The sequence below is a fragment of the Bos indicus genome, chromosome 3 (assembly GCF_029378745.1).
Source record: "Bos indicus isolate NIAB-ARS_2022 breed Sahiwal x Tharparkar chromosome 3, NIAB-ARS_B.indTharparkar_mat_pri_1.0, whole genome shotgun sequence".
NCBI classification, from domain to species: Eukaryota; Metazoa; Chordata; class Mammalia; order Artiodactyla; family Bovidae; genus Bos; species Bos indicus.
In genome coordinates this window covers 31,245,013-31,271,612 of record NC_091762.1, presented here as the reverse complement: position 1 = coordinate 31,271,612, position 26,600 = coordinate 31,245,013, and the positions used below count along the sequence as shown (strand labels likewise).

The 26,600-nt window shown below is 38.6% G+C and overlaps 1 protein-coding gene across 3 annotated transcripts in view; it reads left to right on the top strand.

The window, feature by feature from the left end:
• Positions 1-1,106: 1,106 nt before the first annotated feature.
• The window catches only part of CTTNBP2NL (CTTNBP2 N-terminal like), a 53,210-nt gene continuing 27,716 nt past the window's right edge, over positions 1,107-26,600 (top strand). Inside the window, exons 1-3 of one of the 3 annotated variants that reach the window (XM_019956810.2) lie at positions 2,408-2,521; positions 14,333-14,456; positions 19,134-19,241. In XM_019956810.2, coding sequence (XP_019812369.2) covers positions 19,143-19,241 — 99 coding nt within the window. In that variant the 5' untranslated portion in view covers positions 2,408-2,521; positions 14,333-14,456; positions 19,134-19,142. Of the gene's footprint in view, positions 1,129-2,401; positions 2,522-14,332; positions 14,457-19,133; positions 19,242-26,600 lie in introns of those variants that run through there. The other 2 variants (XM_070785899.1, XM_019956811.2) reach the window with 2 other exon arrangements.

Here is a 26,600-nt window from a genome sequence, read left to right as displayed (position 1 = left end):
CTTTTCTCTGTAAAATAGGCACCAATGGTCTATCTTACAGGTTAGGAAAGATTTTACATTTGTGTGTGTGTGTGTGCGTGCCTGCTCAGTTGTGTTCAACTCTTTGCAACCCCATGGACTGTAGCCCACCAGGCTTCTCTGTGCATGAAATTCTCCAGGCAAGAATACTGGAGTGGTTAGCTGTTCCTTTTTCCAGGGGATCTTCCTGACCCAGGGATCAAATTCGTGTCTCCTGTGTGAAGATTAAATATCATTATATGAAAATAACTTGCAGGAATGGCAACCTAGACAGCATATTAAAATCAGAGACATTAGTTTACCAACAAAGGTCCATCTAGTCAAAGCTATGGTCTTATCCAGTAGTCATGTATGGGTGTGAGAGTTGAACTATAAAGACAGCTGAGTACCGAATAACTGATGCTTTTGAACTGTGGTGTTGGAGAAGACAATTGAGAGTCCCTTGGACTGCAAGAAGATCCAACCAGTCCATCCTAAAGGAAATCAGTCCTGAATATTCATTGGAAGGACTGATGCTGAAGCTGAAACTCCAATACTTTGGCTACCTGATGCGAACTACTGACTCATTTGAAAAGACCCTGATGCTGGGAAAGAGTGAAGGCAGGAGGAGAAGGGGATGACAGAAGATGAGATGGTTGGATGTCATCACCAACTCGATGGACATGTGTTTGAGAGGCTTCAGGAGTTGGTGATGGACAGGGATGCCTGGCATGCTGCAGTCCATGGGGTCGCAAAGAGTGGGACACAACTGAATGACTGAACTGAATGGCATTAATAGGGCTTCCCAGGTGGCTCAGTGGTAAAGAATCCACCTGCCAATGCAAGAGACACGGGTTTGATCTTTGGGTCGGGAAGATCCCCTGGAGGAGGAAATGGCAACACAATCCAGCATTCTTGCCAGGAAAATCCCATGGACAGAGGAGCCTGGTGGCTACAATCCATGCAGTTACAAAAGCGTCAGACCTGTCTGAGCACTTATGCAACAAAATGGCATTAATACTGGTTTCCTTCCTTCGAACTTCCCTATGTTTGCAGACTGACTACATCCCTCCACCTGACTGCAAACTTCATGTGGACAGAGCTGGATCTGTCTTGAGACAGTCTGCCTAGGTGAGTAGGAGGCCCCAGTACTGCTTTGCTTAATAATAATTGTTAATATTAGAAATAATATATTGAAATTAATTCATATTACTTATGCATTATAAATAATTGTAAGCATGTATTATATTTTATTTAAAGCAATGTGATTATTATTCTTTTAACCAGTTGAACTGGAATCTGTGAACGGGGAAAAGAAAGCCAGAAACTTTGACCTCAGGAAGGGATGCACCCTCTCCCTTCTCTGGGTTATTTGGTGCTGGAGGGCTTGCTGTGGGGCTTCCCAGGTGGCTCAGCGGTAAAGAATCCACCTGCAATGCAGGAGATGCGGGTTCGATCTCTGGATCAGGAAGATGCCCTGGAGAAGGAAATGGCAACCCACTCCAGTATTCTTGCCTGGAAAAGGCCATGGACAAAAAAGCCTGGCGGGCCCATTGAGTCACAAAAGAGTCGGACATGACTTAGCGACCAAAAAAGGGCTTGCTGCCACCAGTGAGATCTGCATTCCTGTGTTCACGAGGGACAGACATTCCTTGCATCCTCTACTGTCCTTTGTCCCAGCAGTGCTGCGGCAGCCTACAGTACAATGGGGCCAGAGACACAAAAATTCTCATTTGGAAAACAGCGTAGAAAACATTGACACACAGAAATTTTATTCATTCGATTTCTACCTGGAAAGCAAGTCGGGTTGGAAAGCTACCCGGCGACTCCACTCCAGGGGTTCCAGGGGCTCCAGAAGTTACTATTCTCTTCCAAATATAATGTGAAAAGAGGGGGTCTCTGGGTTTTTCATCTTTGCTCCCTTGTCTCTAGCACACGCTTTGTCCCCCTCCCCCCCGCCAAAAAAAAGTGGGGGGTTGGGGGGGGAGAGCAGGCAAGCCACGTTACCAGGTTTTCAACAACAGGTTTTCTAAACACCAGAGCGCACTTCATTTATTAACATTTTAGATGAAACGTTAATGCGCCCCGTCAGTCAGGACACCCGAAACCCATTCCTGAGCTTCCCGTACCACGAGGGTACACACGAAGCACTCGCCACCATCTGGTCCAGAAAGCCCATAGAAGGTGGAAAGTTGCTGAATCCGAGCCAGGAGGGGCGCAAGCCCATCCCTGAGCCCGGGCAGGAGGACTGCGCTTCCTCCCGGAAGTGACGAGAGCTCAATCCCAGCTTGGCTCTCCCCAAACAAAAGGGATCTTGGGGCCCCGGGAGGAGCCTAAATGACATTGGAGAAGCCCCTCCTCCAGCCGGCGCGGATTGGTGTCGGGGCTGGAGAGGCGAGGAGGCCATTGGCTCTGCCGAATGCCAGTGCCCCCGCCTGGCTGTTGAGGGGCGGGGCCTCGAGGGGCTGTGGATGGAGAGGGTGGCGGAGGCGGCAGGGAGAGGAACCTTGAACGCCGGGAAAAGGTAGGAGCCGTTGGTGCCGGGGCTTGGCGGCGGCTGGGAGGCCAGGTTCTCGAAAGAAAAACAGGGGTAAAACCACCGGTGTCCTCCCGCCATCGTCCCAACTGCCACTCGCGCCCATCCCATGAGGGGGCGGGGCCGTCTCCTCTACCTCCCGGTATTCCCTGAGGAGGCGGCTCCTCATCCTTCGAGGGTGCTTGCAGCTACTTATTGTCCCCCGTCAATCCTAGCTTCCCAGAAGGGGCTGATTTCCTGATACCCCTCATTTAAAAGGCCCCTCACCTAGCCCCTCAACCTTGGGAGAAGGCGTACAGGTTCCCATTCTTTCGACTGCCGCCCCCACCCCCATTTTGTACCCCTAGGAGGCCAGACATCTCTTCCAACACCTGTCCTTGCTCGCAAGGGAGGGACCAGAGGTAATTTCATCCATAAGATAAAAATCAGTGTTTCAAAAAGAAGAGAGATGGGACGATGCAAAAATCAAAGACCCAACCTAGACAGCCAGCTCCACGGACGAATCGGCTTTCCCCAACTTGGGTTCCTCCCATCCCCCATTCTGTGTTCCTGAGCCTTCCCCCTGAATCCTCTATTCTCCTATTGAGCTGGGGGCGGCGGGGGCGGGGAGGCGGTATCGAGAGTTCCTCTGCTTAGGGACTTTTTGAGTCTGGAGGAGGAGAAATAGTAACCTTCCCGACCCCGCTTTGTACCTTTACTCTATTGCTTGAAAGAGAACCCAGCCTCTGAGGATTTTTTTTTTTTAGGCTTGAGTTGCGTTTCAGTTTTGCTTTCCATCCTATTTCTTCCTGAAAATTTGATGAAAAATCGCCTTTTTCATCAAATTTTCAGGAAGAAATGAGCGTGTTGTATATCTACAGAGTTGTCGTTGTGGGTTGGAATGCAGTGTATATTGTTGGACTGTCCATAACAGCATGCTTTCAAGTGAAGCAATACAGATAACTAAATAAAGAGCTTTAGATTAGGAATGAGTGACTTCCAGTCTAGGTGGGCTGGTCTGTTGCTCAGGGAGACTGCAGTTAACCTTGAAGGTGTAGTTCTTTTGAAACAAAAGGCAGGAAGTGTTTGAAGAAAATTCAGGTTCAGTGGTCTAGGTTTATGATTAATCTGGTCAGGTAGCCTTTGGTTACTCTCTAGCCCCTATTTTATGGTGGGTTTTTTCCTCCAGGAGAAACTGATGTGTAATATATATATATATATATATATATATATGTGTGTGTGTGTGTGTGTGTATATGTGTGTGTGTATATATATATATATATGATGTTGATTGGCTTTACGAGACCAGTATCGTCTACCAAAATTCAGGGGATGAAAATTAAAAGCACATTTTAAATTTCAGAGATAAGGATTAATAAAAGCAAGGTAAACTCTAGCTATTCAGACACATGTGACTACCAAAGAGAGTCTCTAAAGGGTGCTCATAAAGACCTTCATTTTAGCAGGTGCAAAATACTGATAATTTTGGCCTAATGTTAATGCCATTGACTCCCCATTAATCATCTGTTGCTAGCACTTTCATACATTAAAATCTGCCATATTTTTTGGTGTTGTTTCTTTTGCTTTCAATCCAAAGTCTGTCTTACTACTGTTTTCTCTAGTCAAAGATAGTAACAATGGGATTGGAGGAGTTGGAATCATGAGGGGCAATCATAAGGGCTGTCTTTTACTTTCCTGATAAGCGTCTCTGAAGGTAGACGTCATGAAGGTAATTAATTTTGAATAGTTAGGTTGGAAGTTTTCGGAGCCAGTCTCCCTCTGCACAGATCCACTCAGTGATTGTTTCCAGATCTCCGATGAAAAGGCACAGAGAAGAAACTGCGGAGGGTCTCTCCAGCAAACACCAAGCATACTGCGATGGATTGGTAAGGGCCCCCCAGCAAAAGCAGCAGCAGAAAACTAAAAGCAGAACAGGAAATCCCCAAAAGATAATAAACCAACGTAAAGAGACTCAGGAAAACAAAGTCGTGGTGATTGCCAGGGCCTTTATGAGCAGAAAGGAAAAAGCAAATAATGCTCTTTGATTCCTTGGCACAACAAGCAAGATTTGTTTGATACACATTTGAATCGTAGAAATCTTTAACTTTTTCGACACCTGTTTAGTAGTGTTAGATGAAGAAAAGCATCATATGCAGAGATTTTTCTGATGTACGTGTAGTCTATCTCATTATAAAGTCTTCAGGAGGTATTAGTATGTTTTGTTTCACCTTTATACCTTTCACAGTGCCTAGTACATAGTTTGACTTAATGGGTGTTGAACTTCATTTGAAGCTGACACCTTCCGGTAGACTAGAAAGATAATCTACTGATAAGATATGGCATATCTTGTTGGTGTAAACAGTCCATTTCTTTTTGCCTTATTTTCCCGATCTGATGTCTTTGGTGCTCCAGTATCTTCAATGACTCTAAAATACTGAGTTTTGTATTAGAAGATGTCTGCTGGTTAGATATATAATTTTGAAGTAATGAATGAAATTTGAACCAGACTTATTAATGTAATCAATGCTAGTCTTTTTAGGATTTTATTTTTCTAAAAATCTGACCTGAGAGGAATGAAGTGAATTTAGGAGAACACACTAGGAACTGTTTTTTCTTAAAAAATGGTTTTTGAGAGTTTGGTTTTGACAAATTTCTGATCTACTTTGGGATTTTTTTAAAAAATGAATTTCTAATTGACTTTATACTTTTCTAAACTAGGACTAAGTACAGATCAAGCATACACACTGTACTGGGTCCCTGAATGGAATCATACAGCCTGACTGTGGTGGGCATAATGCACTGTCTACAGTGGATTTGTGTCTTGGCAGAATCAGGTTTTCAGTACTGCCAGTTAATCGCAGAACAAGATTAGAATTCTTGACTTTTCTGAGTGGAGCAGAATGGTGTTTCTTGGGTGTTTTTAGTGAAATGGTGTTTCACTTTTTATGTGAATTAAATAATTTAATATTAAATATTCTTCTACACCTTTAGCATTTAAACACCAGTGAAGAATTCATGTCTGATTTTAGTTATTGGTTGGTTTAATTTTAAATATTTCAACATAGAGCTAAGATGCATAAGTAGGGAAAAACAAAGCTTATACATGTCATGATCTCAGATACCTGATACAAGGATTTTTAGGCCACTGAATTGGTGTTTAGTGGCGTGATACAAGAAGCAGAGATATTTTTAGAGGAAGTTTGTCCAGTCTGGTGGTTGACCCCAGGAATAGCTCATCAGCCTGTTACCAAAGCCATTTTTTTTCTTATTTCCTGAATGTTTGCTGCTAATAGCTAAAAATTCAATCTTCCTGGAGAATCCCAGGGACAGAGGAGCCTAGTGAGCTGCTGTCTATGGGGTCGCACAGAGTTGGACACGACTGAAGCGACTTAGCAGCAGCAGCAGTTTTAGTTCAAAGCATTTCAGTGAGAAAATAGGTTATTTATGGTGAGGCGATAAAGTGTGCTAATTTACAGCACAGACTTTAAAGGCAAACCTGAGTTCAAATCCCAACTCTGTTGCTCTTTTGTTGTATGACCCAGGAGAAGGGCAGAGTTTTCTATCTTCACCATATCTCAGTTTCCTCAGCTGTGACTTAAAAATGATTTATAGAGGCTTTTTTTAAAAAAGGATTACAGGAACATGGCATGTAGGAAGCACTCAATAATTGGTAGGTATTATTGACTATTATTAGCACTGCACGTGAGTTAATTAATATTAACTATTCTTTTACTCCTTTATCATTTAAACATAGGTGAAGAATTAGTATCTTATTTTAGCTATGGGTTGGTTTGGTTTCAAATGTTTGACTACATAGCTACGTTTCCAAAGTAGAGGGAAACAGAGCTTGTGTAGGTCATGATCTCAGACATCTGACAGAAGAATTTTTAGGACAGTGTGTGTGTCTTACAGTGTGTGTTTCATAATTTTGTCATGTGCATTATCTTCGTTAAACTTTTTCACCCTGGAAAAAGAAAGGCAAGGGATTCACCCATCTGATGTTTTCTCTCTGAATTGTCAGTTACTCCACTCCAAACTGTCTCAAGCACCTTCACTCTCAGTGTCATATAAATGGTTTCATGAATAGTGTGATCATGGTACAGGGTTGTACTTTCTGTGAGATTTAAGGGATTTTCCATGGTAATTTTGATTAATAGTGATTTTTTGCCTTTTGAAGACAGCTCTTCTACTGCCTCCAATGTAAGGAGCAGTTCATAAGAACAATCAAAATGGATGAGAAGAAACCATGGATGGGGAGTTAAGAGTAGAGGGCAGGGGAGTCGAGGACAGGGGTTGTGGGTTGAGGGAAACAGGACTATAATCAGGCTTTGACATAAAGAATGTAGTAGTATGGCTTCTCCCTGCCAACTATTTCCAAGCTCTGTATTTCAGGTCCAAAGCCAGAGCTTTCATTCTAACTGTGTGCTCTGCTGCTAAATGAATCCTTTCTATCTTTTGGAGACACAAAGAATATAATCCTTAATTGTTACTGAGTTCAAATAGAAACTCGGAAGGAAAACAAAAAGAGCACAGGATGATGGGGTTTACAGACAAAAAAAGACTTCTGACCCTGAGCCTTGGGAGCATCTGCATGGATCCTTTATGCAAAGCCGCTGGGGAAGGCAAGGCTGAAGTGTGCTCTGGGGAGGAAGGGGTGCAGAGGGAGAAGCAAGCGGGGATGAGTTGTTTCAATGAGAGATAAGAGCTATAAATTACAGTGGGGAGGAGAATGAACTGATGGGTAAGTTACAGAGAAAAGAAGCACTAAGTTTGGGGGTTTTGGGGAAGAAGAGGTTCCCCATTCCTTGGTTTCTGCTAAGTAGGCCTTTCTGTTATAGCACTGGAACTAGAGTGAGAACAAAACCAATCTGGTTCTTAACGGGTTTAATATTTGACAAACCAGATCTGGTTCAGTCCTGTGTATCAACTTCTTACTGCCTCTTGTTCCCAAATTGAAGGCACAGAGGAAATTTTCTGAAAAGGCTCCACCCCTAAAAACTTCCTTGCTTCTAAACCCGTAGCCTTCACCACACTCACTGACTCTGAACATGCTCCTCTTGGGGGGGCTGATTACTTCTCATTCAGTGTCTGTCTCACATCACAGTCATCATTTCCCCTGAAAAACCAGTTCCTTTCCTAACATCCCTGTTTCTGTTAAAGGCATCATCATTCTACTCATCCAGCCTTAAAACCTCAGCTGATCTGGGATTATTTCTCCTCTTATCTCCTTAAATAGAACCAATACTAAGTTACTGTACATTCTTTACAAAGTCTCTTACATCCGTCTTTTTTCTTCCATTCTTAACTGCCACCATCCTCGATCACACATTTTAACCTTACACCTGCACTGTTATCCTCCCAAGTGCTTTTTCTGCTTCCAGTTTCTCTTCAGTCAAATCAGCTCTGTACTTCAAGCTTTTGCCTTCTTAAAACTATACTTTTATTATGAGAGTCACCTTGTTAAAAATATTTAGTGGCTTCTTATTTCCTAAAAGATAAAGTCCAGTTTTGTTGACTGTAGTTCATGGTATTGCATGGTACATTTCTATGCAACCAGCCTGTTTTGAATACCCCTTTGAACCAGAGACTGCTGGGTACTAAGTTTATCAAGTAGAATAAGACAGAGTATTCGTCTGGAAGAGCAGTCTTATGAGACAAAAGACAGCTATGTAAATAGATGAATTGATATAGTAGAATGGGATAACTGCTGCTGGGTTATAAATATAGATACATATCCATTATGCATTTAATATTAAAAATAGCTGTGATGTTTTTAGAAGACCCATTTATCAGTATTACAAGTTAAAATTATGATGATTAAAAGGTATAGAAATGCAGTGGAAGCAAAGTCATGCTTTTCATTTATATCCTAAAGTCACAAAAAAACTAGCCTAGACAGAAGATTGTCCTTTTTCTTTCCCAAGTAGTGTGCAAATACCATTGGCCTAAATAAATGTTGTGTGTGTTCCTAAGCCATTTTCCCCAGGAACTGGCCAGGTAATCACCTTCTTGGAACAGATCCACCTGCCAGGTTAGAAGGAGTAAACTTGTTTTGATTTCTAAATTAGACACATGAATGGTAGAAAATGACTACTCATTGGAAAAAGGAAAATTTGATTATCCTTGCAGATGCAACCAAATATATGCTGTCCAGAGATAACAAGTGAAAGAGCTGACCAGTCACTAACCCTGATAAACCCTTCCGTATCCTGTTAGAGTATGTATTGTCACCCCATTTTATAGAAGAAGGGAAAGCTCAAAGGTTAAATGGATCAAGGAAGTATGAAGTTGTAGAGCCAGAATATAAACCTGGGTCTGTAGGACTCAGAAGTCCAAGCCCTTTCCACTGCAACATCCTCTTAGAAGAGTTACTTAGATACATCCTCTCAGAAGAGTTACCATCCCCAAAGATCCTGGGAGCAAGGTCTCGTGGCCATTTTCAACTGATATCAAATTGTTAAACATTTTTTAAAAAATCAGTGGTCTGGTTTAAAAGACAAAATTTAAAAGGCAAAACAACATCATCAGTTATAATTTTCTATTACAGTCCTATGGGAAATTTTTATACAGTTCAGAAAGAGTCAGGTCATGGGCAGAGCTAACACACAGATATCTGGACCGTATTAGGGTTTGTCCTCCATACCACATGCTCTCTTTCTTCCTGACTTGAAATCTTGATGGAGTCAACAACTTCATCCAACACTAATATTTGAAACATTCTTGTATCCCAGTCTGCCTGTAGCATTGAGGCCCATGAATCATTTTACTGGAAATAAAATCAATCTATATATTGTTCCCTCATTGTAGTATTTTGCAAATCATGGTGGCATTATTTCAAAGAAACGAAAATTTAGGGGGATGATGGACAGCTAGATGATATAGACAGGTATACATATTTCAGTGAAATCATGTTATAATTTCACTGAAATATGTATACCTGTCTATATCATCTCTCTGTCCCCTAAATTTTTACTTCTCTGAAATAATGCTAATAATTTCATTGAAATAAAGCCACTAACAAATACACCTGAAATGGTAAATACTCCTGGCAATTTCCTGATACTATCAATAGAAGACATATTTTTAATGAAAAAAATTATTAATGTAAAAACTTATTTATTTTCATTAACGTATGTTCCAGTAGCTTAACTAATGTAGCTCTTCTGGTTTGGTCTTGTCCCAGGTGAAAATATCTGAAAAGGTATAAACAAGATTTCCAGGTAGACAGATCTGTTTTTAATAGCATTGTGCCAGACATCCCCATTTTGGGGGAGATGTGCTTGAATGTTTGTTTATGGGCATGAGGCCACTTCCTCCTTTTCTTCTGTATATATATAAAGGTTGTTGGCAACATGTAGGAGAGACATTGGTGGAAACAGATGTAGACACCTAGTGAGAAAGAGAGACTCTCACACATACACACACTCAGAGATAGGCTGGAGATACCTGAGTCTTAAAGCAGAGCTAACCAAAACAAAAATCCGTCATGGTGTCCCAGAAAGTCGATTAGACTATATCTTAACAGTTTTACTATTTAACTGTAATCTTCAGTAATTCACTTCACAACTCTGGTCTCAATTTTCATCTGTAAAATGAGAGTCCTAAATTAGGTTATTTCTGAGGTCCCTTCCAGCTCTGTGACTCACATTGTAGCTGGTAAAATGAGAAAATCAGATGTAAGCAGTTGGTACCAAGTAGCAGTAGTTACTAAGGCAGCCTCTGGAGTTAAACTACTTGGGTTCAAATTCTGTTTGTGTCACATACTACATGTAAGACTTTGAGCAAGTTATTTAGTCTTTGTACCTCAGTTTTCCCATCTTTAAAATGGAGGTGATGGTTATGATGAACTGGCTGGTTCATGGTTATAACACCTATCACCTAAGGTTGTAAGGACTGAATTAATACATATCAAGTACTTAGAACACTGCCTGGAACACATTAACGTTTAGCTCAGTGTGTGTGTGTGTGTGTGTGTTTTGTTTTGTTTTTATTATTACTACTATGGCTTGAATTCTAAAGAATTCTGAGGAAAAAATAAATAAAACTCTGAGGAAGTGGTGATTAATATTGGTAAGCTTAATTATATTATTATTAATTTCTGCCCTAAGTATAAATCTAAAAAATCTGGCAACCTAGAATCAGCTTTGAGTAGAATTCTGAAAGCATTTTAAGTATTAACCTTAACAAGTATTAGCATTATTACAGAGCTGGTTTCTTGAGGCCTACTTCAAAGTACACATTGAGAGTATTGGATAAACAAGCATCTCAATCCCTTAGCACTGTTGTATATTATATTTATATTTCAGGATCCTGAAATTTATACTCTCTGAAACTGTTACAGAACCATTCCATTTGACATAATCCTATCATCAGACTGATAAGACAAAGCAAGGCATTCTCTGTTCAGGCACTCTCACAGTAAGGGGAAGATTTTGATCTGGTTGCAGTAGTAACATTTAAAAATATCAGTAGTAAATGATTACAATGTTGTGTTAGTTTGCTAGAGCTGCCGTAACAAGTCCCACAGACTGGGTTGCTTAACAATAGAAATTCATTTTCTCACAATCCTGGAGGCTGGAAATCAGAAATCAATGTGTCCACAGCATTGGTTCCTTCTGAGGCCTCTGTCTTTGGCTTACTAAACGGGAGGCATCTTCTCCCTGTCTTCACATGGTCTCTTCCTGCCCTGTGTTTTTATCCCAGTCTCTCTTCTTACAAGGGCACCAGGCATATTAGATAAGGGCCTACCCTAATGTCCTTGTATATTTTTTGGCTGCACCACGTAACATGTGGGATCTTCGTTTCCTGACCAGAGATTGAACTGCTGCCCTCTGCAGTGGAAGCACAGAGTCTTAACCACTGGACCACCAGGGAAGTCCCATGACCTCATTTTTAACTTAATCACTCTTTAAAGACTCTGTTTTCAAATATATCACATTCTGAGGTATTAGGGATTAAGACTTCAACATATAAATTTGGGTTAGAGGACACAATTAACCTATAACACATAAGTACAAAGAATACAAATAGTTCAGTAATATCTTTTACCTTCAACTGAAAGAAGATTGACTTGACATTTATAGTAAAGCTTTTATTGCATAGTGTTGTAGAATTTAGTAAGATTTGTTTTTCTATCTTGATTTTAGAATCTTTGTAAATAATAGCAAAAACAACTCTCTTTAGTAAATGTACAAAAGATCCATTTACTTTTTACTTTGGGTAAGGCCTCTTCCCTTTACCCAACCTCCACTCATTTTGGTTCTGTCTGTGCCTTTCCTGATAATATTTTGACATATTTTTCTTTACTAGCCTAATCCTAAAATGCCAAAAGGGCAATTTGGGATGCTGTCACTCTCTCACCCCCAGATGCGTGAATAACCTTTATGAAAAGCCAGAAGTGCCAGAGGGTGGGGAAACTTAAATCTTGAGATAGTCAAGGTAATGTGTCAACACCTTCCACCCTCAGATAGAAGGTTGCTTTGGATACATTTTATTTTTAAACAGCAGTGCACTTTTATCTATTTTAGACTTGGTATTTATAAATGTGACATTTTTTTTAAAATTTCATATATACTGGGTTTTTAAGGAAGTACGTTATCTAGTAGAAAGCTGTCAAAACACCCACTTTGTATGTCAGTGTTGATTTTTTGAATTTTTAGAATTCACTGGCCTTCCAAATTTTGGTTTTGCTTATATGTACTAAAAGGAGTCTTTACATAATTGGAGCAAGTCTGCTTTACATCTTTGCTATTATTCTATTACTTATATTGAAAACTTACTGAATGGCCTGAATATCAGTCAGTTGTAGCCTAAGTGTAAATTTCTTAAATTTGTTATGTGAGTATATAATAATGAAATGATTTTTGTCCAGTTTTGCAAGAATGATCTCCTGGGTAAGATAACTGAGTGTGTGTGTATGTGTGTGCCCGCACTAACCAAGTGGATTTGAAAGAAAAGATTTATGTAGGTTTTTTTTGGGTTTTTTTTGAGGTGCTTCTATATCCGGAAATATGTTAAGACTCATCTTAAAAACGTTTTCTATTACATGTCCCATATCACCCACCACTTAGAAATAAAGCCTTCAGTTCCACATAAAGACATACACACACCCAGATACTCGATAGACAAACACCTTACTCGTACTCCACCCTGCCCTGCCTTACTGCTTGCTTAGCTATAGAAGCTGTTTGGGGTGTTTCTTTTTCTGCCACCCAGTCTCTCTGTGGTAAAAAGGCAACAACGCCTGCTATCATCTAGAATGAGTTCCAGAGCGAGAAGGAAAAGGCACGGCCAGAACCAAAATGAGTGGAGGCTGGGTAAAGGGAAAAGGCCTTTACCCAAAGTAAAAAGTAAAACGAACAGAGTTCAGAGTAAAGTGAGCAGAGCCCAAGCCGCAGCAGCATACCTCCATGACAGAATCAGCACTGGTGTTGAGGGGGTACAGTGGAGGTGGGGGACCAGGGTGCTTGATACCCATAATTCTCTTCTTGTGGCTGTTGGCACATGAAAGTTTATACGGAAGACCTTCATGCGCTCCTGGCTCTTAGCCCTGACTTGGTGAGAAGTAGCATATAAATACATCACATGGTAAGCCGGGCAAATTCAGTTTGAAATCACTTATTAATAGCTTAAAAATAAGCTTCATATTTAGTCTATAAATAGGCTTATTTTTCCAGGGTACTGTAGTATGTATAACTTTATCTTTTTACTGTATGTATTTATGTGTATTTTTTTAGAAAAACAATAAAGCTTAATATAGCTACAGCTAGCTATACCACAGTGTATGATAATATATATAGACAACTTGTCCACAAGTGGTTTTTATTTCAAATTTATAGAAATTCCTTAGGCAGAAGTATCTGCATCTAAACTCTAAGGAAAGTTGGGTCTTGGAAAGATTCTACTGGAAGGAATGAGCTGAGTATCTGGTTGAAATGATCTTGTTTTTCTTTGTTACTTAATGGACAGTGACAATGACAAGTAACAACTCATTTAGAAAATAAGTGGAGAATGAGTCTGTGGACTATGATGTGACATGCCAGAAATCTGGCAGTCATATTTCTGATAATGAATATAGAGTTAGAAACAGCCTTTTTCTGAAAATCTCAGACCAAATTATTTATATATTAGGGAGAAATTGGAGTCAAATGGACTTGGAAGCTTAAAATGCAAGATGGAAATTATGTTCTATCAAATAAAATTTAGGGCCTATCGTTTTTAAAAGTTTGCTATGTCTAATACACTATTAGAAAAGCATAAACCAAAAATTACATATAATTCAACATTTAATATTTGAAAATAAGTGGGAAAAAGTAGAAGCTGGGATGAGTAATAAGCCCTTCAAAGTTGAGGTGGTGACAGATTGATTTGTTTGTTTATTGATTGGCAGATGAAGGGATCAGAATTTTCCTTACCGGAATTTGGCAGTTTGAAAATTTGTAATCACGTTATTTTTAAAATCTGAGTGCATTGTGAATAAGTCATAGTGATTCAAGCAAATAGGTTTTTGTCAGTTCAGGTAGAGAAAGTCAGTTTCTTCTAGTGACATTCATAAGATGTCCTTGAAACGGCAGTGGACATCTTAAAAAAGACTTGAAAGGCCTCACCTTCCCTAATTATAATTGCAGAAGGGAAGGCAGATTCCTGGTGTTTTTTCCAGTGTTACTCAGCTTCATCTGAGGTGGCTATTTTCTTCTTTCTTGTATATCAACCTACAGCTGTCAGGCCTCTGCAGCTATGATGACAGTCGACATGCTGAGGATTTACTAATTGTTTATAGAGTGTGGTCACGTAGACAATAAATCTCTTATTATTTTGCAGCGTTGAACATTTTTCCACCATGCTGATGACATTTTAAATATATTTGTCAGTTTTCCCAAATTTTAACTGAAGAATACCTTAAGAATTTGCACTTGAGGACTAAAGTGTGAGCATAAGTTATCAGGTCAGTATCACCCCACCCCATCCCCCTCCTTGTACCACCCCCAGGAATATCACTAGCATGCTAAAACTCAGTGCACTTTTACTATCATGCATTTGTGTTTCAGACAAAAAGTTACTGCAGTATGTTGTGCATTCTATTTGAAATTAGATTCAAATGTAAAGGATAGCAAAAAACCTGGGAAATTTTAATATTTACAAAGAATGGTTATGGGAATATGCAAAAACAGATCTCTTGGGTTTGAGTTACACAGCTGGGGCCCTTCTTTCTCTCTTGTGTCATGTTTGTATTACATTCACTTCCTGTAGCTGCTGCTGCTAAGTCGCTTCAGTCGTGTCCGACTCTGTGCGACCCCATAGACGGCAGCCCACCAGGCTCCCCCGTCCCTGGGATTCTGCAGGCAAGAACACTGGAGTGGGTTGCCATTTCCTTCTCCAATGCATGAAAGTGAAAAGTGAAAGTGAAGTCGCTCAGTCATGTCCGACTCTTAGCGACCCTATGGACTGCAGCCCACCAGGCTTCTCCATCCATGGGATTTTCTAGGCAAGAGTACTGGAGTGGGGTGCCATTTCCGTCTCCATCACTTCCTGTAGACACCAAGCTAAATAATTGGTACATATTAGCAAAATGTTCCAGATATTAAAATTTGTGTGCAGAAGTTATTCCAAATGTAGATGTAACATGAATATTGTTCTTTATGCCATTGACAAAGAACAGAATTTTTTCTTGCTTAGACTAGACTGCTTTATATTGGATTGGCCAAAAGTTTAATCAGGTTTTTCCATAACATCTTAGAGAAAATCCTAAATGAACTTTTTGGCCAACCCAATAATTAAAGGGACTAGAGATTGTTTCAGTTTCACTCTTTTTTGAGGATGTATATTTATCACAACAAATCAAAAACTTTGATTTAGGTATAGTCTGTTTCAGTTCCTTTTGTATATTTACCTATAATTCTTACTTCTCTAACAAATAATTCTTGATTTTCCCTCATGAAAGTTTCGAATGGAACCATGAAGGACTTTAGAGATTATCTAGTGTATTTTAGTTCATCTGTGAGGAAACTCAGTGCCAGAGCAGCTAGATAAATTTTTTTTTTCCTGAAAGCCATATAGCTGGTTAGTAGCAGGGCTAAGACTGAAATTCTACATTCTTCACTCATCACACTGCTTCCTTAAACTACAGTTTCAGATTTCTTAATGAGAATATTTAAGGAATAAAAAAATATTGAAGGAAATACATTTTGGCTCCATTCCTAGTTGATTTACTCACCTAGTGCAGTTAATATTTATAGACTCCCGTTACCAAGTGCTTGTTATTCCTCTTAACATCAGGGGAGAGGTGAAGAAAGATATAAAATGATTCCTCTGCTTTATAATATCCTTGAGAGAGATTAAAACATGAAACCATCAGGAAATGGGGGAAGGATTTCATCTAAAAATAAAAGTGACTCAAATCGTAGTTTAAATTCCTCACAACTCTTCACTCCAGCATGCTATCTATCATCCTTCTTTATCTGTGGTTCCCAACTGCAAAAGGGTAGCCAGAGTCACTGATTTCTAAAGTAATTGATCTTGACTGTCCCAGTTTTGGTAATGCCTTTCTCAGAATTCTTTTGGAAAATGAGAGAGGATCAGTTCAGATCAGTTCAGTCGCTCAGTCACGTCTGACTCTTTGCGACCCCATGAATCGCAGCACACCAGACCTCCCTGTCCATCACCAACTCCCGGAGTTCATTCAAACTCACGTCCATCGAGTCAGTGATGCCATCCAGCCATCTCATCCTCTGTCATCCCCTTCTCCTCCTGCCCCCAATCCCTCCCAGCATCAGAGTCTTTTCCAATGAGTCAACTCTTCACATGAGGTGGCCAAAGTACTGGAGTTTCAGCTTCAGCATCATTCCCTCCAAAGAAATCCCAGGGCTGATCTCCTTCAGAATGGACTGGTTGGATCTCCTTGCAGTTCAAGGGACTCTCAAGAGTCTTCTCCAACACCACAGTTCAAAAGCACCAATTCTCCGGTGCTCAGCTTTCTTCATAGTCCAATTCTCACATCCATACATGACCACTGGAAAAACCATAGCCTTGACTAGACAGACCTTTGTTGGCAAAGTAATGTCTCTGCTTTTCAATATGCTATCTAGGTTAGTCATAACTTTCCTTCCAAGGAGTAAGCGTTTTTTAATTTCATGGCTGCAATCACCATCTGCAGTGATTTTGGAGCCCCAAAAAATAAAGTCTGACACTGTTTCCACTGTTTCCCCGTCTATTTCCCATGAAGTGATGGGACCAGATGCCATGATCTTCGTTTTCTGAATGTTGAGCTTTAAGCCAACTTTTTCACTCTCCTCTTTCAGGATAGTAGTTCCTAATAATTAAAGCATTGATCACCTTGTATCAGGAGCTTGGCAAGGTGTTTTGTATTTATTAACTCAATCTTTACAGCAAATCCTATGAGTTAGATATCATTTCACATTAACAGATAGGAAAACTGGGAATCAGAACACTTGTCCAGTCACACAACTAGGAAGATGTCAACCTGGCATCTATCTGACTACAAAGTAATGTGTTTTTTCCAACTTACTATCTTTAAGTGTAGCTTTATTAGGTTTGTGGGTTTGGGGGGTTTTGTTTGTTTGTTTTTTAGTTTTTATTTTTAAAGTAACTGTTGTGAAGTATCTCTCTAATACTTACATGAGAATTACTTACTAGTTGCTAACCCTCACCAGTTAGAAATGTAGCAGTTAGAACTGAAGTTAGATTGAACGTATTTTACCGTGTGGCAAAAGATTCGTACAGCATGTTCTGGAAGGATATCTAACAACACAGTGAAGTATGTATTTTCTACATGCTCTCATTCGCTTAAAGGCAGTAGTTCTAGAAGGAATCAATGACTCTTTTGTGTGCCTCCTAAAATTTAATGTGCTCATAGGAATTGGGAGTTACTAGAGGGTGTATGAACTAGTCACGTTGTGATTCACTTTGGGAAAAAAAAACTACATGAGTGTGGCAATTTAAAAGTAGAGAGTGGGAGAGGGAAAACAGTTTTTGTTCTACTTTATAAGTTATAAAATGTGTCTTACCATACATACTAGTCAGAAGAGCCTTCAAAGATTGTATCATAGTCTAACTTCTATCTATGTGTGGTTTGTGAGAAATTAGTCTTACGGAAAGGGTTAAATTTGTGCCATGCAATTTGCCATTTAACGTATTTTAAAAGATGCAAGACTTCATAGAAATGTGAACTTGTTAAGTCAAATAAATTCAGTTTATAATAGCCTGGCCAATTAAGATGTTTAAACAACATATTTTAAGCACTCATTTAAAAGTACATTTGTACATGGTTGCACTTAAGTCTTATTTTTCTATGAAATATAAATATTGTGATAGATGTTCTCTGTGAAAGTAGACAATTTAAAAGAAAAATTTCTCCTGTACTCCCACCAAACATTATCTTTGCTCAAATTGATTTCAACCAATTTCAGAGGGATCCCAGAGTGTTTTATATACAGTTTTAGAGTTTGGTTATCTAAAACTAGAATATCTTTTTATGGTATAACAGTTTTTCAGTGAAATAGTATTCATTATAACAAAATTTTACCTGAACTTCTAGTGAATAAAACTAGTGACTAATTGTTTCAGAGAACTCTGGCAAGTTATAGTCCATGGAGTCACAAAAGAGCTAGACACAACTTAGCAACTGAACTATAACAATTCTTTCTGAGACCTTCTAGGATGTTTGAATATATGCCAGTAGGGAAAAATAATGAAAATCTGATCTTTGTAAATGGTGGTAAAGTCAATAATTAAAATGAATTTTATTTTCGTTTACTGCTCAGTTTATGATTAACATCAGAAAATTCTTATTTTTACATTTAATTACAACCATTTCCTTTCTTTTTTAAAATTTATTTTTAATTGGGGGATAATTGCTTTACAATATTGTGTTGGTTTCTGCATACATCAGCATGGATCAGCCATAGGTATACACATGTCTCCTCCCTCTTGAACCTCCCTCCCACCTCCTACCCTATCACACCCCTCAAGGCTGTCGCTGAGCACTGGGTTGAGCTCCCTGCGTCACACAGCAACTCCCCACCAGCTGTCTGCTGTACACACGGCAGTGCCCCACCCTCTTCATCCCCCACTGTGTCCAGAGGTCTCTTCTCTATGTCTGTCTCCATCGCTGCCTTGCGAATAAGTTCATCAGCACCGTCTTTATAGATTCCGTGTATGTGCCTTAATATGTGATACTTGTTTTTCTCTTTCTAACTTAGTTCTCTCTGTATAAATGGGCTCTAGGTTCATCTACCTCATTAGAACTGGCTCAAATGTGTTCCTTTTTATGGCCGAGTAATATTTCATTGTGTGTATGTTCCACAGCTTCTTTACCCACTCATCTGTCAGTAGACATCTAGGCTGCTTCCATGTCCTAGCTATCATAAATAGTGCTGCAACGAACACTGGGTACATGTGTCACTTTCAGTTACGGTTTTCTCAGGGTATATGCCCAGTAGTGGGATTTCTGAGTCATATGGTAGTTTTATTCCTAGTTAACCATTTCCTTTCTTAAAAGTATTTTCTACTGTAATTCTTGCTCTTATCTCACTTTATTTTTTCTTAAATAGTATCAGATTACCTCTGTCTTCTGGAGATTATCTGATTATTGTCCTTGTTTTAGGCTTTCAGGATGAATCTGGAAAAACTCAGCAAGCCAGAACTCCTAACACTATTCAGTATTCTTGAAGGAGAGCTTGAAGCAAGGGACCTCGTTATAGAAGCTTTAAAGGTATGTTCTTTAAAAAAGAGAGAGAGAGTGGCCATCATATGTTTGAAAGCCATTTCTTTGGTTAACTAGGATATTTCTATAGTCCTAGTTGAAGTTAAGAGGCCTTGGTATATACACATTGATACTTGCTATAGCAGCCACCCATATGATATGATTTTGGGACTCTGATAAAGCCTTTCTGCCTCCAAATAATTCCTTTAGTCTCTACCTGATGTCTGGACTTGAACTTTATTCTTTACCTTAAGTGCCTTTAGCTGTTTCTGAATGCCAGCCCCTCGAGAACTTGATGAAACCTGCTTTCTTAAAAATCTGTATGTACCCATATTCCATAATTCAGGATATAATATCTGATAGATCAAGGACTCCACTAAGACTATGAATAGATTTCCCTAGACCCTAGATTAAAAATTCTTACTTTTGTTTCACTATTTGATATCTATTAAAATACCCAGGAGTAGGGAGATGATTATGAGAAATCTACTTTCTATTCAATTTTGCTGTGAACCCAAAATTAATCTAAAAAATAAAGTCTAACTTAAAAAAACAATATAAGGGCATAACTTCTTTAAAGTGTCATGAATCTTCTACACCTTGGGAAGGATGTTTTCGTCTGTTCTGAAATCAGATTTGGAGAGGGGAAGAAAAGACCTTAAGGGTATCTGTGAGAGTAATAGGAAGATGATACACCCAAAAGGAGAGAAGTGGCCAAAGAAGATGAGACTTGGGCATGCTGAAAAAAGCATAGGCTCTGCTGAAAACTATTGCTTTTTTCTTTTTTTTTTTTTTTGTAGCTTTGTAATGTGTGCTGAGTGATTTCCAGTGGTTTAATTTCTCCAGAGTACGTGAGGCAGTTGCCTTCTGATTGGGGGTGGAGTCTGACTTATTTTCCTCTCCCTGCTTACTTCAGTCTTAGTTTACATGGCATCCCTGAAGATCACATATTTATGGCTTTGACACATGCCTAGTCAAATACAAAGTTCATTGCTCGAGCCTGCCTGTTCTGCCACTAAGCATGACTGTGTGACCTTGGCCAAGTCATTCAGTCTGTCTGAAACAAAGCTTCCTTGTCTGTAATAAGAATAAATGATTAATAACTAGTATTTCTGTGTAACACTGTAATTTGCATGGCATTATAAGTACTCCAATGGTGTAGGATTCATTTCTTCTTTTCCCTTTATTTGTATTCTCTCAGTACATATCATGTACCTCATATCCAAGAAGCAGTCAGTGGTTACTCATCATTTGAATGGATGTTTCTAGTGTGCCCTCAACAGGCTAACTTTTCAGTGACTCCCCCGCCAGCATATATTACATATAAACGTTTACTCTGGTCGGTGACTCATTTCTGCCACATCCACAGGTCTTCCCCTTTTGTCACTCTTGGGGATTTCTCATCCTTTCCCTGTACGTCCCTGAAAACTATTTCTCATAACCCCATCCCAAACTGATTACACCCAGGACACCTTCCCATTTATTATCACATATTTATCTGATCAATGAAGAGAAAAGAAAAAGAAAGATTGAAGAAAGTTTGAGTTCATTCCCTGTCCTTACTCCTAAAATGTGTTGTTTTTCCTGCTTCCTTCTCTTGTTCTCGTCTGAGACTTCTGGCTCTCTTCTCCATAGGAATTACCAGCTTAGACCTGGAAGGGTTCCACTGCCTAGGCTGAACCAGAAAGTGCTTTGTTCATGTCCTCTTAGAACTCAGAAAGCGTTTTCCGAGAGCAGCATTATTATAAATAGCAATCAGAATTTGGGAACTACAATAGTTTGGCAGCATGTTAAAAAGGCTTACCTGAGGATCTGTGCCTATCTGCACTGGGATTCCAGGAAGAAGTTTCCCATATATATCGCAACTGACTTACACAAAAACTTGCGGGCCTCAGCCCTCTCCTAACTGGGATAGGGGTTAAGGAATGGCTTCCTCTAATAGAAAAATTGGAAGATGCCCTCTTTGCTTTCTAGCTTTAAAAACCTGTGGAGCTTTATGATTGTTTTGCTAATCCTTATATCCTCGGCACCCGCATATAGATTCTGAATGGTTATTCGTTGAACAGAGGAAATGTATGCCATTGTTTTAAAAGATTGCTATATTTCAAAATGAATGTTGTGAATTATTAAATTTTACAGCCTGCCCTATGTAACATACTGCTTCTGGTTTTAATGTTAACAGATGCTAAGGTGCTTACTGCATGTGTTTTCCTAAAAGAAAATTTTTTTTTCTGTGTGAATCCAATTTTAGTTACTGTAGGCAGCTTCTGACAAGTTGAAAGCGCAGCTTGAGAAGCAAGAGCTGTAGTTAAGAGAGCATTTTGAAATAAGATACCATTCAGAATCAGGCACAAGTGTTGTATTTAGTCTGTGCATACAGCCTGTAGGTGGTAAAGTTCTCTTCTAAGATTTAAACTATATGTAGTTTAGGTGAAATGAATAGCTTCACCAGAAGTGATATATCTTTAAACAGTCTATTGTTAGACAAAGTAGCAGCGGGGAGTCAAAATTGTTTCAGTCCTTTGAGAAAAGCAACTGCCATATCAGATTCTTAAAATGAAATCTTGTTTTATTTGTGGAGTGATTTTTTGTTTGGGCTTTTTTTGTTATTGTTGTTCTTGGTTCTGTAGTATGTCAAGATTTTACTGCATTCTTTCTGTATAGCTCTTGCTTAGCAACAAACACTGTTGCTGTTCTTGAACTAATATGACAGCTTGCTAATTTTCTTCGATTTAGTATTCTGTCTTAATTCATGCTTAGTTGGTTGAAAAGGTTTTGGTCTTGGTTCTTAAATAGCTATGATTGGTTTTTCCCTTATGTTTTAAGTTTTTTGTTTTGCTTTTTTTTCCTCTCTCTCTCTTTACCTTTAAGAGAGATTTTTCCTGGATATAAAATCTATTCTTTAACCTTGCATGTCTGAACAAAACCATATGGTTCACTGTTGGTGTTAAATAAATAGTAAGTCCCATTGGCAAGGGTTAGATTTATATAGGGATGCATTATAAAAGTTCCTGTAGTTTGTAAGTAAATCCTACCTATAAAGTTATAATTGTAAAAGAGCTTCATTCATTTTCCAGAATTCCTGCAGAGTTTCAGATTGCAAATACACCCTTGTAGAGCCTTCATAGTTCTTTTTCTCCCCAAAATATAAAAGCCTCCTCACTCTTCTGTTGCAGCCAAGACATGTTTGGCATAGAACCAGGGAATTCAATAGAAAATAATGTAATATTCAGCTCTTCTGTATTTGAAGTATAGTTGTTAGAGGCCGTTTATACCATATTTGATCCTAAATGAACTTTATATAAAATGATTTTCTGTTTTAGAAGGCATTACGTCAGAGAAAAGCCTTCTTAATGAAAGTCTCTCCCTTTGATTTGACCACTTCATTTACATGAATGAGAACACTATGGGAATCCCTTCCACAGTGAAAGCAGATGACATAGCTCATGAACTGTCCAGGAGAGGTAGGAACCACACAGTTCAGCAGGAGAGGCTCAGTTCATTAATTCTAAGAAAACCTAGGAAAAGCCTCCCAACAGGGTCTGATTACTCTAGAAAAAGAAGAGGGAACATTCATTTTTAAAACTTGGAAGATAGATTTAACTGTCAATAACAGTTAAATAGTTTGAACCTTCCATGTTGTGTGTATTATATCTATGTGTCTCAGATCTGATGCAAAGACACCCTTAACTATGATTAAGTAGAATCTACCCTGATTAGTTTCATTTTATTTTAAAGCATTCTTTAAATTGCTTTTGCAATAATAAATGGTGAAGTATTACAACTTTCACATAGAATAAGCTTAAAGAGTCTTGAATTCCTTTCCACTGATGCCTCAGTCATAAAACAGGTATAACTCTTCTAACATCTAGGATATAACTTTGTTGGTTTTGGCCAAAAGCCATTGCAGAATTCCCCAGGCAAGAAAATTTACAGACAAAAATGTTGTAGACAGGACAAGGTTAGAAATATACTTAAGAATTTGAGGCTGTAATATTTAACTATTGGGAGTTTTTAGCCAGAGTTAAAAATTTTAAAATTGATGTTACATATATGTCTGTGTTAACAATAAATTATTTACTTTTTCCAAAAATATTCTTAAAATAATAATAATTATAAGGATCTTATGGCAGTGCCAAAAATATAGAACAAACAAAAGCTATCATGGAAGGTGCTGTGGCTTAAGAAAATCACAAATACAAGTTCACTGTAAGTTGAGTGTGACATCTGCTTTTGGTCATGGCCTTGTGCTTTTTTTGGAAGCAGATTATTATGAAGGCTGGTCTGAGATGAGGAAGGTAAAATTGAATTTGGCAAAAAACAGACATTGTCCTATACTAGTAAGCTTGTTAAGTGTGTTTGCATTGAAAAAAAAAATCAGATATATACTCACATAATAACAGATCTGTGAATATATTTAAATGTACTCAAAGTTGAAGCATTCTTTGTCACCCATAAGCCTGGACATAACAGTTCTTTGACCAAAAATGATCCCATTTTGGTAAATGATTTTTAGGAAGAGATTTTAGAATTGGAGTAGGTAATTTAAATCTTTGCTGAAAGATCACATGAACATAAGCTTATAACTGAGAGAAGTCCAGTTGCTGCCCATATGAGAACTGGGGTATTAAGAATCAAGCAGAACTTTATTTAGGGAATTGAATTATGAGGTTTTTAGATGTACATTCATAACCTTTACTATGAAATGTGTTTTAGAAGAGAATCAGTTGCCATCTGGGGCCATGGCAACTAGCCCCCCAAAAACACACTTTTTATGTGTTTTATACAGTTGGAATTTATATAGCTAATACTTTTTGTTCCTACTCTCTGAATAATGTGCATATATGAAATCCTAGCTTTCAAAAAAGAGGCATAAAGGTGTAATTATTAGGCATTCTACTAAATTATCAACTAGAACCTTCAGCTAAGTGTAGCTGTTAAGAGCATGAGCTTTCATATTAGACAGACATAAGTTTGAGTTCTGCCATTTAACTGTATGATCTTAGACCATTTACTTACGCTGTTAACCTGTATCAGTAAAATGGCACAGTTATCTCAAGAATTAAACGAGACAGTAAATGGTAATCAAGGTGCTCAGTGCCCATTTACTGTTAGTTATTATTATTAGAACGTAAGTTTTAAAGTTCACCTATTTAGGAACAAAGTTACATTCCATAAAGCAAGATACACTGATAGCATGCTGTCCTTCATAAGAAAGATGAACATTTTAAATTAAAATCTTTGTTATCAGAAGGGCTTGTACTGTAGCTTGTTTTTCTTATGGGAATTGATGGTTTTGAGCTGATCCACCCCCACCCTCACAACCTAACACGTGTATTTTGAGACAGTTGGCAAGGGTTAAGGGTGTACTGTGGGGCATGGAACAGATGTTACATTGCATTCCCTTCTCTCTGCCTTTATAATGAAAACAGGAAATACACAGACAGTTTGGAAACATTTTTCAAATTGATTTTTTTCCATTGATTTCTTTGCTTATTTCTCTACTGATTGATTTGACATATTTGTTGTATTTTGGCTTTTTATTTGCTTTATTGAGATAAAATTGACATGCATATATTTAATGTATATAAATTAATGTTTTGATATATGTATCCCCCTGAAACCTTTACTACCATCAAGATAGTGTACATATCCATCATCTTTCAAATTTTCTTCATGCCCCTCTGCAGCCTCTTAACCTTCCCAACTCCTCCCCATAACCCCCACCTCAAAACCACCAATCCTCTAGAGGTTAGTTTACATTTTCTGGAATTTTATGTAAGTGGAATAATCATACAGAATGTAATCTTTTATCTGGCCTGGTTCTTTGACTCAGTATAATTATCTTGAGGTCTATGTTGATGTTATATTGTCAGTTCATTCCTTTCATTACCAAGTAGTGTCCATTGTGGGCTTGTGGGCTTCCCCAGTAGCTCATCTGTTAAAGAATCTGCCTGCAATGCAGGAGACCCCAGTTTGATTCCTGGGTCAGGAAGATCCCCTGGAGAAGGGATAAGCTACTCACTCCAGTATTCTTGGGCTTCCCTGGTGGCTCAGACAGTAAAGAATCCACCTGCAGTACAGGAGACCTAGGTTCGATCCCTGAGTTGAGAAGATCGGCTGGAGGAGGGCATGGCAACCCACTCCAGTACTCTTGCCTGGAGAATCCCCGTGGACAGAGGAGCCTGGCAGGCTACAGTCCATGGGGTCACAACTGAGCGACTAAGCACAGCACAGCATAGTGTCCATTGTGTGTGTGTATCAGTTTGTTTTGTCAGTTCATGATAGTGAACATTTACATTGTTTCCAGTTTGGGACTATTGCAAATAAAGTTCCTATGAACATTCATACACAAGACTTTGTATGGCACCCCACTCCAGTACTCTTGCCTGGAAAATCCCATGGACTAAGGAGCCTGGTAGGCTGCAGTCCATGGGGTTGCGAAGAGTCGGACACAACTGAATGACTTCGCTTTCGCTTTCGCACTTATATTTCTTTTGGATGAATACCTAGGAATAGAATGGGTATGTTACGTGGTAGATGTATGTTTAACTTTTTAAGAAACGGTCAAATTGTTGTCTAAAGTAGTTTTACCATTTTCGTTCCCACCAGCATGTATAAGAGTTCCATTTGCTCCACATCCTCACCAGTACTTGATTTGGCCAGTCCTTTTAGTTTTAGTCTTTCTAATAGGTATATAATATGCCATTGCAGTTTTAATTTGAATTTCCCTGCTGACTAATGATGTTGAGCATCTTTTCATGCTTATTTGCCATCTATGTTGTTTTTCTTCCATAAAATATTTGTTCAAATCTTTTGCACATTTTTAAATTGAGTTGATTTTTTCATTACTGCATTTTGAACATTCCTTGTATATCTGGACTCAAGTACTTTAATAGATATATACTTCAATAGATATATTTTCTCCCTATCTGTGGCTTATCATTTCATACTCTTAACTGTATCTTTTGAAGAGCAGAAGTTTTTCATTTTGATGAAGTCCATTTTATCAATGTTTCTTTTATAGATTTTGCTTTTAGTATCATATAACTAATATTTAGTGTCATATAAGAAATCTTTGCCTAAACTGATGTCAGAAACGTTTTCTCTTATGTTTCTATAATTTTATAGTTTAAGTTTTACACTTGGATCTATGATACAACTTCATTTTGTTATATGGTAAAATATATGGATCAAATAATAAATTTTTTTGCTTATGGATAGACAATTGTTCTAGCCTCATTTGTTAAAAAGACTATCCTTCCTTTGTAGAAGGCTTTGGCCTCCTTGTCACAATCCATTTTCCATATATTTTTGAGCTTATTTCTGGATTTTCTGTTCTATTCCATTGCTCCACTTGTCTACCTT